The 14,603-nt window shown below is 43.0% G+C and overlaps 1 protein-coding gene across 6 annotated transcripts in view; it reads left to right on the top strand.

Annotated features, from left to right (window-relative positions):
* The window catches only part of GPM6B (glycoprotein M6B), a 107,465-nt gene that overhangs the window by 73,050 nt on the left and 19,812 nt on the right, over positions 1–14,603 (top strand). Inside the window, exons 1-2 of one of the 6 annotated variants that reach the window (XM_063392860.1) lie at positions 1,057–2,057; positions 9,443–9,562. The exons of 1 other annotated variant lie outside the window; for it this stretch is intronic. In XM_063392860.1, coding sequence (XP_063248930.1) covers positions 1,997–2,057; positions 9,443–9,562 — 181 coding nt within the window. In that variant the 5' untranslated portion in view covers positions 1,057–1,996. Of the gene's footprint in view, positions 1–1,056; positions 2,058–9,442; positions 9,563–12,218; positions 12,347–14,603 lie in introns of those variants that run through there. 4 more of the 6 variants (XM_063392859.1, XM_063392864.1, XM_063392861.1 and 1 more) reach the window with 4 other exon arrangements.

Raw genomic sequence — 14,603 nt, 5'->3', positions numbered from 1 at the left:
TTGTTTCAGGGAGTGTGTTTGCAGTGCAGGGTCTCTTGCTGGGGAGAGATTTCAAGCTGTGTGTGGATTGCTGTCTAAGCACTGGAGAGGAAGAAGAGGGAAATATGCCTTTCCACCTGGGTTGAGGTCTCTGCTGTGGCTACTGATTGATTACCTTCAGGAACCCAACCCCTTGCTCAACCTCATTGGCTCCTGAGGATACTTCATGCCATCTACAAGTTACCATCATCCTGCCTCCTTAGAGGCCTGCTGAAGTGGGAGCTTCAACTGCAGACTTCTCCTGGACTTCAAGGAAGCATTTTAGGCAAATGCTTGACATCAAGTTTTGATGCTGTGATACGAAACCTTAGGATATAACCAAGACCTCCTGGCAGCTGTGCTGAAGCCTGAAGTCTGAGCAGTAATGCCCAAAGCAAAGTGACAGCTGTGTTGGCTGTGGTGAGAGAAGAGGGTTTGTGCACTAATTTCTTGAAAGATATGGGAACTTTCTCTAATGGTTGGGTCTGAGGGCTTTTGTGCTTTTCACTAGGCATCTAGAAATAAAAATGCACAGCAAAACTGTGGGTGTAGTAACTTCAACCAGAAGAGACTAAATTGCAGCTACAAATCTTTGGACTGCTTCCCTCTTCCCACTCTCCTGTTTGAATCTGTTACAGGGAACATGCAGAGTGTAGGTTTTAACATCCTCAGCATTTGCTGAATCTGCTGGGTGTCTTTGCAGGCTGCAGTGGCTGGACCACAAAGGCCATTACTCCACTCCTGCCCCACCATCCTTCTCACACAAAGGGGTGCCTTTGGGCACTTGTGCTCTGTGCAGTGTGTTGCACTGTAAAGCACTGCGACAAGCAGAGTGACAGGCAAGGTTCATTAGCCTCAGTGCAGCCTTAAATGTGTCAGTTGTCCTGGGTTTGGGGAGGGGAACAATACCCCTGTGTGGTGCTGTCCCTGCCCAGTGGCTCCCCAGCACAAGTGGGGACACCTGAAGTCACCTCATGCAATGCAAGTCTTGAGTTTGTTGCTGCAAGTGGAGCTTATTTGATCATGCTGCAGTCTGTCTGGACTTAGGGGAATGATCAAACGTGCTGAACAGCAACTCTGTGCTCACTCCCAAGGCTTTAGGTCTCTAGTGGCAGACCTCCTTTTAAAGCCCAAGTTGTGTTTTCTTAAACATTTTATCCTTTAGACTGTTGCACGTTCATTTTAGGTCGCTTGAACTTGCTTCCTGTCTGCTTGTTTGGATATTTTTTTTTCTTTTTTTTTTTTCCCATTGTGCTTGTGAGTCAAAGAATTTAAATTTTCCATGTATGTACACATATATGCCCACTTTTGCTTTTATGCTTCTCTCACACAGTCTTTTACCGTGGGTGAGCGGAACTCTCGGCAAAGAAAGCAAACAGAGAGAACAGAGCCATCACCCCCCACCCCCTGAAAGAGCAGAGGGCATGTGGAATAAATCAAAATGCAAAGCATAATAACAAGGTCCCATGGGAAAGGGAGCCTTGTGATTGTGTGCCGGCGTGCACTCCCCTTGGAGACGGCGGCCGGGGGGCTCACCTCACGGCAGCCGGGGGCTCCTTTCTTTCTCACTCGCATCTCCCCTCCCGATGTCACCAATCCATTCACTACCCGGAGAATTGATTTACATTTGTTGGGAGACGGGGAAGAGGGGAAGAGCGGAGGGCAGGAGGCAGGGGCGGTGATGCTGGTCCCCACGGTGTGCAAGGCGAGGCACAGGATGGCTATTTTATAGCTGGGGACCGTGGTGACGTATAGCTGAGCGAGCTGGCACAGCTCCTCGTGGACCAGTCAGCGGAGCGAAATCGAAGCTGACAAGACTTCTCTGGCATTTTGGAAGGGACTGTAATCTACTGTAGGGGAGAACAGAGCCGCTCAATCACCGCCGCTGTAAATAGGAGACGGAAGGGAGTGAGAAAGGAGGCGAAGAGAAAAAGTGCCTGCTGGGGGGGGAGGGGGGGCGGCATTTTTGGTGGATGGTATGAAGCCAGCCATGGAAACTGCAGCGGAGGAAAATGCAGAACAAAGCCAAGAGAAAAAAGGTACCCAGGGGTCTAACAATAGCCTGTTTAAATCTTTTCATTCAGGGGGCTTAAAGAGGTTTAGGCCAGTTTTGTCACTTTTTCAAATAGCTCTTAAACAATCATTACTGCATCTTCGGGCTTTCAGCCGTTCCTTTCCTGCATGGCTTGACAACAAATTAATAGAGCATCAACCTTTCTGTCTGCGTCTGTATTTGCTCTGAATCTGTCCTAACCCTACCCTACAAGAAATGATGCTTGTGAAGGCAGTCTCGTTATTGCTGCGTCTTTGACAGATTTTGGTTAATTTGGTTTTCAGAGGTAGCGTGTGCCTGTGTGTTTGCATGGTGTTTTGGGAGCCGTAATCTGGTGTTTTCATCGAGGCTGGCCGTGTAGCAAGGCTTTGCACTGCAGTGTGGGAGACCTAGGTTATAACAACATATAATAGATTATAATGTCACACAACCTTCGTGTAGTGAGCTCGATGCCAAATGCTACTCTTATTTTTAAAATTCCTTTTCTATGGCGTCACCTGGCAAATTTTACTTTTGTAGCTATCTGCCTGCACTATGATAAGGGGAAACAATGCAGTGAGTTTTGCAACATTAGATTTCAGGATGTGTTAATCACGGAGAATTGCTGCTTAAGGGAGAGAACAATTCCATGGTAATGGTTCTGTGGTAGGGAGATGGCAGCGCTGAGAGATGCTTCATCCAGCGCAGCTTTACAGGTTGATTCTCTTTGGTCTGGGGTGCTGAACTTCAGAGGGTAAATTCAACTCGCAAGGGATATTTTCTTTCTGTGTCGTATGATTTGTGTCAAATAACCATTCCTCTTTAGCGCAGCACACTACAGATCACAGCAGTTTGTTGGGGGGGGGGGGTTTGCTGTATGATACAGCAGCAACAAAATTATTTAAATTTCCACTGTCTTTTTACTTGACTCATTGTACATTTTTTTTAACCTGTTGTGTATCATTTGTAAGCAATCTGACTATGTCATATGAGTATCTCATAGGCTTAAGCAGCTGATAAACAACTAATGCATTTCCCCAAGCAGAATTGTTTCATCGATTGTTAAGCAGTTCAGATATAAACATGATAAATCCTGGTAGTGACCAGTAACAGATTTTGTTTTCCTACTTCGAATATGACTCCTGCTACACACTTCATATAAAACGAGCTTCAGTTTCAAGTAAATGAAATTTGTCAAGTGATTAGACATAGTACTACATAATCCCTCAGGGATTTCACAAAAGAAGGTCCACTGATGAGAGATTAAACTCTGAAAGCCATTAGTGTATGTGGACAATAACCCACCTCACTGCAGATTTTGAGTAATTAATGTACAAAATGTCCTGAATAGATTGACTATAAAACCACCTTGAATTGATAGATCATTCTTCAAAAATTACAGCAATTCTTTCTTCTGATTGACAAGCTTCTTTTAAACCAATGGCATTCATGTTACAGTGAACACTAGAGAAAGTTATCCGTATGCATTAGCAGCTACGCAAAACAAAATGTGTTGCTGAGTGTTTATGATGAGTTTATGGCTTCCCTTTTGTTTTGGCAAGGATGAAAGCACAACATGTAGAACAGTAAATCTGCTTCCAAGTCAAGGTGGTTGATCTGTTGCTTTCATCAAATGCAAGCAGGGAGCCTCCTATCCCAATGTTAACACCATTTCTTGTTTTTTTCTGATAATTTTATGCTTTGGATCTGTTACATAAGTGTACGTATGTAACACTTGTAGGCTTTGTACTTGCTGGCTCTCCGATTCCTGAAAGTAACACATGGTCTCTCACATTATGCTCTGTATTTCTCTTCACTTAAATTCTCAATATGCTTCACAGCAAATTAAAATGCAGAAAGCTGAAACAGTCCTACTCCTAATTTCTGTAGCAAAACAAATAGACCAGATCCTCCTGCAAAGTTACTGCTGTGAAGTGGTCATGGAGGAGACATATTTGGTTTTGAGGGGCAGATTTTCCAAAGTGCTAAATCTGTCGAGTCCAGTTGGGTTTTCAGATGGGCTCAGCAGGCATCAGGTACCTCTCAGATGTCAGTATTTTTCAATAGGGCTCTTTCACCAGCAGCTCCTGTGGAGGAAAATTGGTGTTTTCTCTGTGTAAAGAAACTTGCAGGAAAATGCTGCTGCTTTATTTTGGGTTATAGAACAGAAGAGGACTCCTTCATTCACTCTCTGGACCACATCTCTTACTTGTTATGCCTCACATGCTTGCCAGCCTTGCAACATTTTCTTCTTCCTCTAGGATCCCACCTGGACTTGGTAATGGCCATCCTTTATGAGATGCCCTAGATCCAGTGATTTCAAGGCAACTGCCACAGCTTGAAGCAGTTGAAGTCCTATCACAGGGTCTTTTAACTCTCCCTTCTAGGAATTAATTGCAAAGCCTACGGAGATAAACCATCATCTGAAGGGCTTTGGGAGATGCTGCTATTGCTAAGACTGAGCAAGGGAAGATCATGATCATTCTGCTTTGGGTATTCAAGTTCACACTCAGTATGCTTTTCACTGCCAAGTTCTGGGGAAGGTTTCTGCATTTAACTAATAGCAAATCATGCTTTTAAGCTAAGAGGTATTTTCCCTTTGCCAGAATTTTAAACTGCATTTTTTTGGGGTGTGTTTTCATTGCAAGGACCTTCTTGGTGATGTGCTGCAGTTTTGTGGAGCAAATACTTGGAGGAAGCTGGGCTAGGACTACATGGTGTGTGTGTACAGGGCTCCCAATACTTGGGAGAACCTTGGAGAGCAATGCTGCCAGAGTCCTTGGCATGAACAGTGAGGTCTCTTTTCAGTTTGAGCACCTAAAGGAGTTGTATGTGAGCGATGGTGTCACACAGGTATCGGTTTGTGTTTCACATCTCTGTGGCAAATGTGGGCAGCCAGCTATTCTGGACTGCAGTGTAGCTGAGACAATTTGCACAAGCTAATGTGCTTTATGAATAATTACAGATTGATAAATGAAAATGATTGAAAATTATTTAGATTTTTAAAGTTTGCTGAACTGTATAGAATTCGCATTCTATCTTTTAATAATTTTCACGAATCCCCTGCCTGATTCAGGCAGCGATATTACCCAGCTGATGGATTCAGTGTTTATCTGACATTTGTTTCTCTGCACCCAGATGAGTGGCTGCTGCCCCAGTTTTTTTAATTGGAATTGGAACAACCCTCATGTTGATGGAGATAAGAAATAAGTCAGCTTTATGCTGTGTATCAGCAGCCCTTATCAGAGGAGAACACCATGAAAGCTGAAGCAGAATGTTTAACAGATACTTTGCAGGGCTGCAGGACAGATTGGACGCATTTTAAAGATGAAGGTTTACAAATTATTACAAATGACAGGGTTTATCTTGCAGGCATTAAATTAAATCAAAATGTGAGGACTGGGCAGGCAGATTTACTGAGGTGGAATAAATAAGAAAAACGAAATGCCGTTTTGCATCAGCAGTGAAGGATATAGATCCTGATACACATTAACAGAGACAAGAAGTTTCCCTTTTCATTTAACTGTGAGAAATGCTACCAAGTTGCAAAATGTAAAAAAAGAAAAAGAGGAAAATAAGGAAAATAAATCCCAACTGTCGATGCCCATGGTGAATTCACCAATTACACACAGGATGGAAGAAAGCCATGATACTAAGGTTTAGGTTCCTTGTTTGAATACATATGATGTTCAAACTGTCTGTGCTGTGCTGAGGAATAATGAAGACCAGTTTGAGCAGCTGTACCAAAGGTCCCTTTTAATTGGCTCTTCCCTGCTTATGTTCTCTTGATAAAAGAATATCTTGTGCTCAGAAATAACTGTGAGCTTTATTATTTTTATGGTATATGAAGCCACGTTTCAGCATTTAAGCTCTATATAGACAAGTATATACTGGTGAAAAACAGGAAGAAAATACTTTGCTTGTCTTACACTATTGCACACAGTTGTACAGTTGTGTTTAAATGAAGCGGTAAAGTGCGATGTGAGAAAGGAATGAATTGTCACGCAGTTTATTTCACTTTAAGTAAAGTTATTTTTACGCAGTAAGCTATGACATTTTGATGCATCACAGATATATTTTTCATTACAACAAAATGAAAAACAAAAGGGCATTTTTAAAAATATGCGTTATGATCATCAACCAAAATTTCCAAGGTACCCACCTAATGTTAGGCTCACACAGTGGTATCAGAGCTGTCCAGCCATTCAAAGGTTTTTAGTATGCTGCATATTTTTCCCCATTTTAAGCAGTTGATTGGTGTTTCAGATCCACTGGCAACAATAACTGCTCTAAGTCCCTGAAGAATACGACTGTAGGAAGAGAGGTCCAGCCCTGGGAGAATCTGGGACACGCGATATTCTGGGGATAATAATTTGGCAGGCTTAGTGATTTAGGTTTTAATGAATAGGATTTGGTTTCTAAATAGGAGGGGGTTGAAAAATACTCAGAGAATGTACTCATACTGGTCTGAACAACCTCGTGAAAGCAGAAAACCTAGACATATGTGCCATGGGATATGGTAACGGGGGGTGGAGGAAACCCAGATGGCACCGTACGCACACAATGGATTTTGCAGCAGGAGCAAAGGGGGCAAAGAGGGGGGCGAGGTCTCCTTCAGTTACTCTGACCCTTCCCCATTTTCTGCCCAGCCTTGCTCCTTGTCCAGTGTTCATCACCAGACCATCACTGACCAAACAACACCCTCTCTTTGCTCCCATGGACAGCTTCATCAGCTGAGACAGATGAATATCAACACTATATTTCCTCTAAAACCATATGATAAAGGCAGCAAGCATGAGGATGTTGAGCACTGTGAATTTGATTACAGGCATGCAAGATGATTCATCCCAATGAATATTGAACAGCACAGTCGCCATCCGTGTGCCTGCATGGTGTGACATGAAAACACTGTCAGTTCTGTAGCTGCTGTGTGTGTGCAGGACTGAGGACAACCTGGTTCTGACAGGAGGCCTCGAGCTGTGGGAGCTTGGCTGTGGGTGCGGAGGGTATTGTAACCTAGACCAGAGAAAGCAATTAGTGCAGTTAGTTACTCAAAAAGCAAATGGTAAAGAAACCCTTAAGCCTGTTTCCTTTCCCAACTAGTCAGGGTACAGAGTTAAATTCAATGGATATGGACTGTGTGAGTAGTTGTTATGCCACTGAAGCCTGGGGAGCTTTTGACCTGGTGTTGATTTTACTTGAGTGGTCCTGGGTGGGTCCCGGCAGAGTCACCCAGAGATGCTCTTCAGCTTCAAAGGTCGTGCCAGGCATGCACTGAGGGTTACCAAACAGCATTGCTAAGTGGCTCTTTGCAGAGCAATGGAAAAACTGAGATTCCTTATGGAGTTTGAACTGCCTCCTAATGAAAGGAGCCCTGTTACTGCAAAACCAGAAATTGCTAATTAAAGAAACCACCTCCATAGAATATTTGCACTTATGATGCTACAAAGTTTGCATGATGTCTCTGTGTTTCAGGGTTTGATGTTTGTACTGCAGCAGACAGGTGACTTCACCAGCATTCCCTCAGGCTAAGGAGAAAAGGAGCCGCCTGCTCTGCTGCTCTGAACAAGTGCTTTTTTGTGGCCACTGCAGGAGAAATCTCAAACTGTGGGTTCAAGCTAGTAGGATAAAATCTTCTTGATGTTGAAGGTTTGGTTTAGATGCTGCTGCAGTGCAAATGAATAATTGTTTTCTTTTTGGACATCTTTGCAGCTGGGTATTTTTAATTTTAATTTTAATTTCTAAAAAAAAAATCTGAAGCCAGTACCAGTGTCCAATAAGTAGCCTCAAAAAGGCAGGGAGCAGACATTGGGGAGTCAGAGAAGAAGAGGTATGCAGTACTAGAGAAGATTTTTTTTTTCCATTTTGTATCCAATTCAATTATTACGGCATTCCTTGTCATCTCCCAAGCAGGATTGTTCCTCTCCGAGCAGAAGGAGATGATATCATCCTGACAGCATGCAGTCATTTTGGAACAGTACTTTCAACATATTTTGAATTTTGTTATGCTCTTAAGATGTGGAACTTGTCTTTCCTAAGAGGAAGAGTGAGCCATACAATACAGAATAATGTCTTCTGTGGAAGATTTACTGATACCTGCCTGCTGGTTTGTGTCTGAGACGCAGAGAGAGGAAAAGTACTGAGCCACAAAGTATCCTTTAGAGAGCCATTGATGCTAAATTTATGTACAAAACCCGAAACAGTCTTAGTACTGAAGTTCGTTTCCTGATAAAGAAGACGAATTCTTGGTTTAAATCTCTAGATCCATCATTGGGATTCAAGGCCAAGATTTTTTTTCTCTTTTTGACGAATGCAAATGGGTCTGTGCCAAACTCCTCATTGCACAAGCAGCAAAAGCACATGAGAGGGACTAGGTCCAGGACTTCTGAGACCCTCATAGGCTAGAAATTTATGGCATTTCTACTTCTCCTGCCCCCTGAAATTTGTCTCTAATCTAGTCTACAGTAGATGGGGTTTTCACCCTCACAACCTTCACTTTCTCCACATGCCCAAACACTGCTGAATTGGATTTGCTTCAGCCAGAAATGATGGTTGCTTTCTCATTTAGCCACTGCAGAGAGGGACTCTGGTGCATTTTGAACAAAGGTCTGTCAGTCTCAGCCTGACAGCTTTGACAAGGCCATAGTGGTACCAATGGGAGACATGTAGGCTCAAAAGTGGTTTGATGCTGTTTCCTGCCTCTGTCAGGGGCACAGAAACCTTTCTGTGCCAATGAGTGTGCAATGAGTGTGTGAGTGGGTGAGGCGAGTTACTGCATAGGGGTCTTGTTGCTGGGCTTCCTCTGAAAGGACAAGGAGAAGCAGGACTTCTCTTCTTGGCCATGAACTGGGAACAGATCGTTTTTGACACACTTGGTCCAGATTTTTGAATGTGAGCAGAGCCTAGGTGAAATAAAGCCCACAAACTTTTATTTTTTTAATGAAAGAAAGTATCAGAGCAAACCTTTGTGTTTGCCCTACTTTGACATAAAGCAATAACTTTTTTTTTTGACAGCATTAGAGTATTTTTAAAAAAACAGGTAACATGGTTTTCCATAACTTTCCCTTCCTTTATTTCTGGAGCAGAGCTTTTTGTCATGGACAAAGAGAGGGAGACATGAGAGTGGGTGGGGGTAAGGAATGGAGAGCCCTTCCTTATGTGTTTTAACTCAACTCCTAGGTGGACTTTCAGCTGTTCAACCTTTCTTAACACTTGTGTGAGCATTTCCCTGTTGATCATCCCTCCTAATCTCTTCCTTTAGTCTATAAGGTTGTTTCAGTTCTGAAACTACAAGTGTGTTTTTTTGCGCTCTTGTTTTTAAAGTTAAATGACTGAAAGTACTGAACTAAAATTTGCTGGTGACACTGACTTTTTACCACCTAAAATTGGCAGTGATCACCAGACCAGAAATGGAAATTGGCAGGTACCACTGGATGTACAGGAGTTCAAGGCCACACCGGTACCATCATGTGCCAGCATTGAGAGGCAATATTAGTCCTTTGGGGATTCAAGGTAAATAAAGGGCTGGGTGAAAGGGAAATGAAGAGTTCAGAAATGATAGTAGCATAAACTTAATGCTTTGCAGTAGTCCTAACAATTTAAGATAAACGTTCCTCTGTTTTTCTTGTTTTGTTTGTTAAGGCTGTAAGGAGTCTACTTCTTTTGTATGAATACATGACATAAATTTGAATTTCCTTGTTAATGCTTGAAAGACAATAAAGGGTGGTGTGAGGGACAGCTTCCTTTTTACTGTGCTCCCAGTTGCTTCAGAACTGTTTACGGGTGAGATGAAACAGTAAGGGGGTTTATGTGGATGAATCTATCAGACTCATCAGCCACAAATGCAGAAATGACACTGGAGCAGTGACAGCACATCTGACTCACTGGTATCCTACAAAATGCTTCCTAGACAATATTCTGTCGTTTGGTTTGCATTTTTCCCGTGCTAGAAGCACTAAGTTCATATGTGAGAGCCTAGAGGAGGATATCAGGTAAGGCTGTAAAAAGGTTTGGTGATTCTACATGCCTGTCCTTTTGATGTCTGGCTTGAGACCTCAAGAAGATCCTATTTAGTCTTCACAAAGCTTTATTTTAAGGGTCTGGGTGGGAATTGAGTTTTGAAGCATCTCAGAAAGGCACCTAAAATCAAACCTGTGATTAGAAACCTTAGAAAATTCCAGTCTGACTGATGGATAGCACAGCAAGATATATATATATATGTGCTCAGAGACTGCCTTTGCAGCTAGCTCTATCCAGAATCCTCCTCTCTTGATGGAGCTGAGTGACTGAAGCCTGCTTGACAGCTTGTTTGCTGGAGACGCCTGCCTCCGCATCAGAGACTTTAACAGCAATGCAGGGAAATATTCACCAAAGCTTGCTGCCTCATCCTTCCCCTTTCCATTATATTTCCCTACTCTTGTGCTTTAGGATTCAAATGTTTATGTGTTTCAAATGGCTTTTTTTTTCCCCCAAAAAAATACTTTAGTCACAAATGATGATCTCTGTCTTCAGTACCAATATTCATTTTGACCATATTTTATGACAGGTTACCTTTGTGACAGGTTTGGGGCTGCCAGGAGACATTTCCAAACTTCACGTTCAGTGCACATGGGATATTTGACACACAAAAGAAATGCTTCAGGAAGTAGTGGTAGATGATGAATGCTGCCTCCCTGGGCTGTGAAGGACATGGAAGGAGCAGGCTAGAGCCTGGTTATCAGGGTCTTGGGCTCCTTCAGCTGTCCCCAGTGATGAGACATGTCCATATGTGCTAGCACAGATGAGCCAGGACACGGAGATGCACAGCCTTCTGTTCCAGCAGCTGGGAGTCTGGCACCTAAAATGGTGCTAGAAACCCTTGTTTAGGCAACTGAACCCTTTTCAGTCTGCCTTGGGGATTGTTCTGAACTAACATGTAGGTAAATATGCCTGTGGGGAAGGAGTTGAGGATTGAAAGGGTTTTGTTGATGGTGTAAACCCCACCCCCCACAAGAGCCAGAAATGCCAGTTCAGGGGAAGATGTTTTAAATGGCTGCACTTACAGAAATTAAAAGTCTTTTAGGCAACAGTGAAACCTCTCTGAACAGGTATTGAGTAAAACCAACCTGCCAGTGATGGATTAGCCACTGTGAAAATGCTGGTCTTTGCTCTTGTCCCTTAGCTTGGAGGGAAGTTGTCACTTCAGTCCCAACACAAATCCCCACTATAAGATGCCTCCCTTCAGCACTGGCCTACAGCTCCCCACTGCTGGATACATTGGCTGCTGTGCTGAGATAACCTCTCTGCTCCTTTGACAAACCACAGGATCACAGGATTTTTTGAGTGCCTTTGTCTCCTCTGTCACTGCCCAAATGGATATCAGTATGAGGGCACCTCTGTGGCAGTCCTCATGGCATCCACCTCTTCTCCCAGGGTCTCCACGTGCAACATGATCTCACTTCCCTAATTTAAGCTTGAATCCAGCTCTTGAGCAACAAGGGAAGAGTCAGTGTGGGAGATTCACTGCAGTGCTGGAGCCAAGACATCCCCAGAACACCTGCAAGCTTAATGAGCCTTTCAAAATGCTAAAACATTTTTTTCCCAGAAAGCAAAGTACCATCTTCTTCTCTAGAAAGAGAAACTTTGCAATAGTTGTTTAACACAAGCTTAGCTGTAGGCACTATTCCAGGTTGGGTGGGTGTTGTTTGCTTTATGGGAATCTTTTTTTTTTTTTAAACTTGATTCCCCCAGATGCTGGGAGGTATTTCAGCTGCTCTGTGAGCACATAAGGGCCTGTGAATGTGGAGTATGGGGTATCTCACTGAAACAGCCTTACTGCTCCTTTGCTGAAACAAGCTCAAGTTTTGGAAATGATGTGGTGAGGATTCAGCTGGTGAAATAAATGCATGAAACCTGCTGAAGGGCAAAAGACTTCTACAGTTACAGTTAACTTTTCTTATTACTCCTCTAGTTCCTTAGTTGGGTAAATATCTGGGAAGATCTTTGCATCTTCAGTTATCTCTTAAATTGAGAATTTACCGTCTGAATCTGAGATCTGCCAGGCTGGAATACATACACACAGACACACACACACAAACACATAGGTTTTGGCCCTGTTTTCAACTCTAGGGAGAGAGAGGTTGTGTTTCTTGTTTGCTTCTTTATAGCTTAGGGAGGAGTCAACTGGGGAAGCGGTGGCTGAAATTCCAGTGTGGCAAAAGTCTTGCTCTCCTGCTGAGTGCTGAAGGCTGGTGGAGGGTGAGGTGAGTTACAGCTGGCAGAAAGGTGGAGCTAAGAGTTTCAACTCCAGTCTTCCAGGTAAGATATTCACCTTTGATTAAAGTAAAAGTCAGCTTTCAAAATCATGTCAGCCAAGATACAGGTGGGTCTGGAGGATGGTTGGATCAAGGAAACTCAAATGTCCTTGCAGACTTTCACAAAGCTATGGAAGTCGCCTATGGAACTGAAATGCTGAGGTCTTTGTATTCCCCACTGAGCTCGTCTAGACCTTCAGTCATTTGGATATCTTTGGCAGTCTGACCATTGCTTCATCTCTTTTACCTTTCTACCTTGACTTTGTCCAAAATTATCACCTGAGCTGGCTCCTATTGAAGCAGCAGTTCCTGCATGTTGACCCTCCTCAGCATTTCTTCAAGAAGCAAAAAATAAGGGAAGCAAGGGGAAGGGAAGGCCAGGGCAAGGGCAGAAAGGATTGAGGGTCTTCAGGCCCATTGAGCAGTGAGTTGTTGATGTTTCAGGTGAAAGTTACAGCCCCAGTTTGGACCATCAGCTGCCCTTGCTGGTGCAATGTGTTTGAACTTGAGCTCTGCATGCCAATGAGCATTTCCACATGCTCAGGCTGCACTGAATCCCAAGGGTTGTTTTGGATAGTAGATACTAGAACATGTCCCCAGGAGAAATAACACCAAAGCTTATATCAGTAATGCCTGATCTGTCCCTTCTGTGAGAAATCTCTTTTTTAAATTGCCAGTTTAATTTTTTTTCCTGCAGAAGTAGCTTAGAGCTAAGAAATATCCCTCCTCAGGAATTCCCATTGAAACCTGTTTGAAGTAAGGCCTTTTCCAAAATATAAATTAGGTATTTTTCTTCTGCTATGGATTCCACTGTTTCATAGGCCAGAAGTAAAACAGAGAAGACAGGAATTAAAATGAAGTTCTGCCTGACCTTTGTCCAAAAGCAATAAAGCTGGGCAAGAGCAATTCCCTCATTCCACTATCTCATGGGGCAGCAGCATTCTTCCTGTGCAGGTCTGACTCCTTTCTCTCATACAGCAAACACCTGAGATGGGCACTTGCAATAAGTATGGATGTAGTGATTCTTATTCTGTAGATTTTACAGTCTGAAAAAGATGACTTCAGAACACCTGTGAGCTTAATGAGCCTTGCAGAGGTTGGAATGATATAGATGGGGAGTGTGTGTATTCCACTAAATTTGAAGAAGGTAGACTAGATAAGGCATGTAAAAAACCTACTCAGATCATCTGTCTCTGCATGAAACAGGTTTGGTTCCTGCAACAGGAGTGCAATTTTTTTCCTCTAAGAACTGCTGATTTGGGAAGAAGAGATTTGGAGAAAAAAAGAGGGTTATGATTACTGCTGTCTGTTCTTAGAGTCTGCTGTGAATCATTTAACACCATACAGAAGAAACAAATCTTGCCTTGGTAAAACAGCCTTTTCTCCAATTTGAACATTATTTTTTCTTTAGTGAGAGAAAAAATAGCTTTTGCTGTGGATGAACATTGATAACCTCTGAAAGGCTGTTTGGTTTGTTTGGGCTTTTTCGTTTGTGGGGTTTTTTGAAATCATGGTAGAAAAAAAATGTTCTTGATTTTAAACCTGTGCTCACTGTATTTTTGCAGACAAATTCAGGAGCCACTTACTGTCAGTACTCATACAGTAACACAGAGATAATTGGTGTTTTGTGGATTTGAAGAAGGGTCTGCTAATGGTTCCTCCAGGTTGTGAGGTGCTTGTTCTTAGTGTGCACCAATTTCTCCTGCTTTCTCTGTGTGGGTTTCTAGCACAGGAGGTGTGAGCAAGGACTTTTAGTTCTCTTCTACACAAGAATATGGAAGCATCTAACTGATAACAGAATAAATATCATCTCAGAAGAGGGAAACTAGCTCTATGTCAGTGCTAAAACCAAATATCTTGTATCTGTATCAAGAATAACTGGAGAAGTTAAAATTATAGCTGATGACCTTCAGAAAGGAGCTACTTGTTCTTCAGGTAGCTCTTAAACAGTTGAGGTTGGGATGAGGTCTACTGGATGGATCAGAATACCCCAGATCTCACAGGTTTTTATTTGAAAGAAGCACCTTGTGCTGGCCACTTGGAAGGACAGCAGAGGTGGACTTGCTGCGTTTCAGGTCTGATCCTTTGTGGCAGCCCTGATGGCAGTGTTCTCCAAAGGTCACATCCCCTCCATCACAGGGACTCTGCTGGGCAGGAAGGAGTTATTGATTAACAACCCTGGAAGAGGGGAATGCAAATACAGTGGGGAGATTACCAATCTGGCTAGACTCAAGTGCATTTACATTAAGTTTTCTGGGTCT

This window comes from Prinia subflava, chromosome 3, assembly GCF_021018805.1.
Source record: "Prinia subflava isolate CZ2003 ecotype Zambia chromosome 3, Cam_Psub_1.2, whole genome shotgun sequence".
Taxonomy (NCBI): domain Eukaryota; kingdom Metazoa; phylum Chordata; class Aves; order Passeriformes; family Cisticolidae; genus Prinia; species Prinia subflava.
The sequence above is the reverse complement of the archived record's forward strand: the minus strand, read 5'-3'. Positions and strand labels throughout refer to the sequence as shown.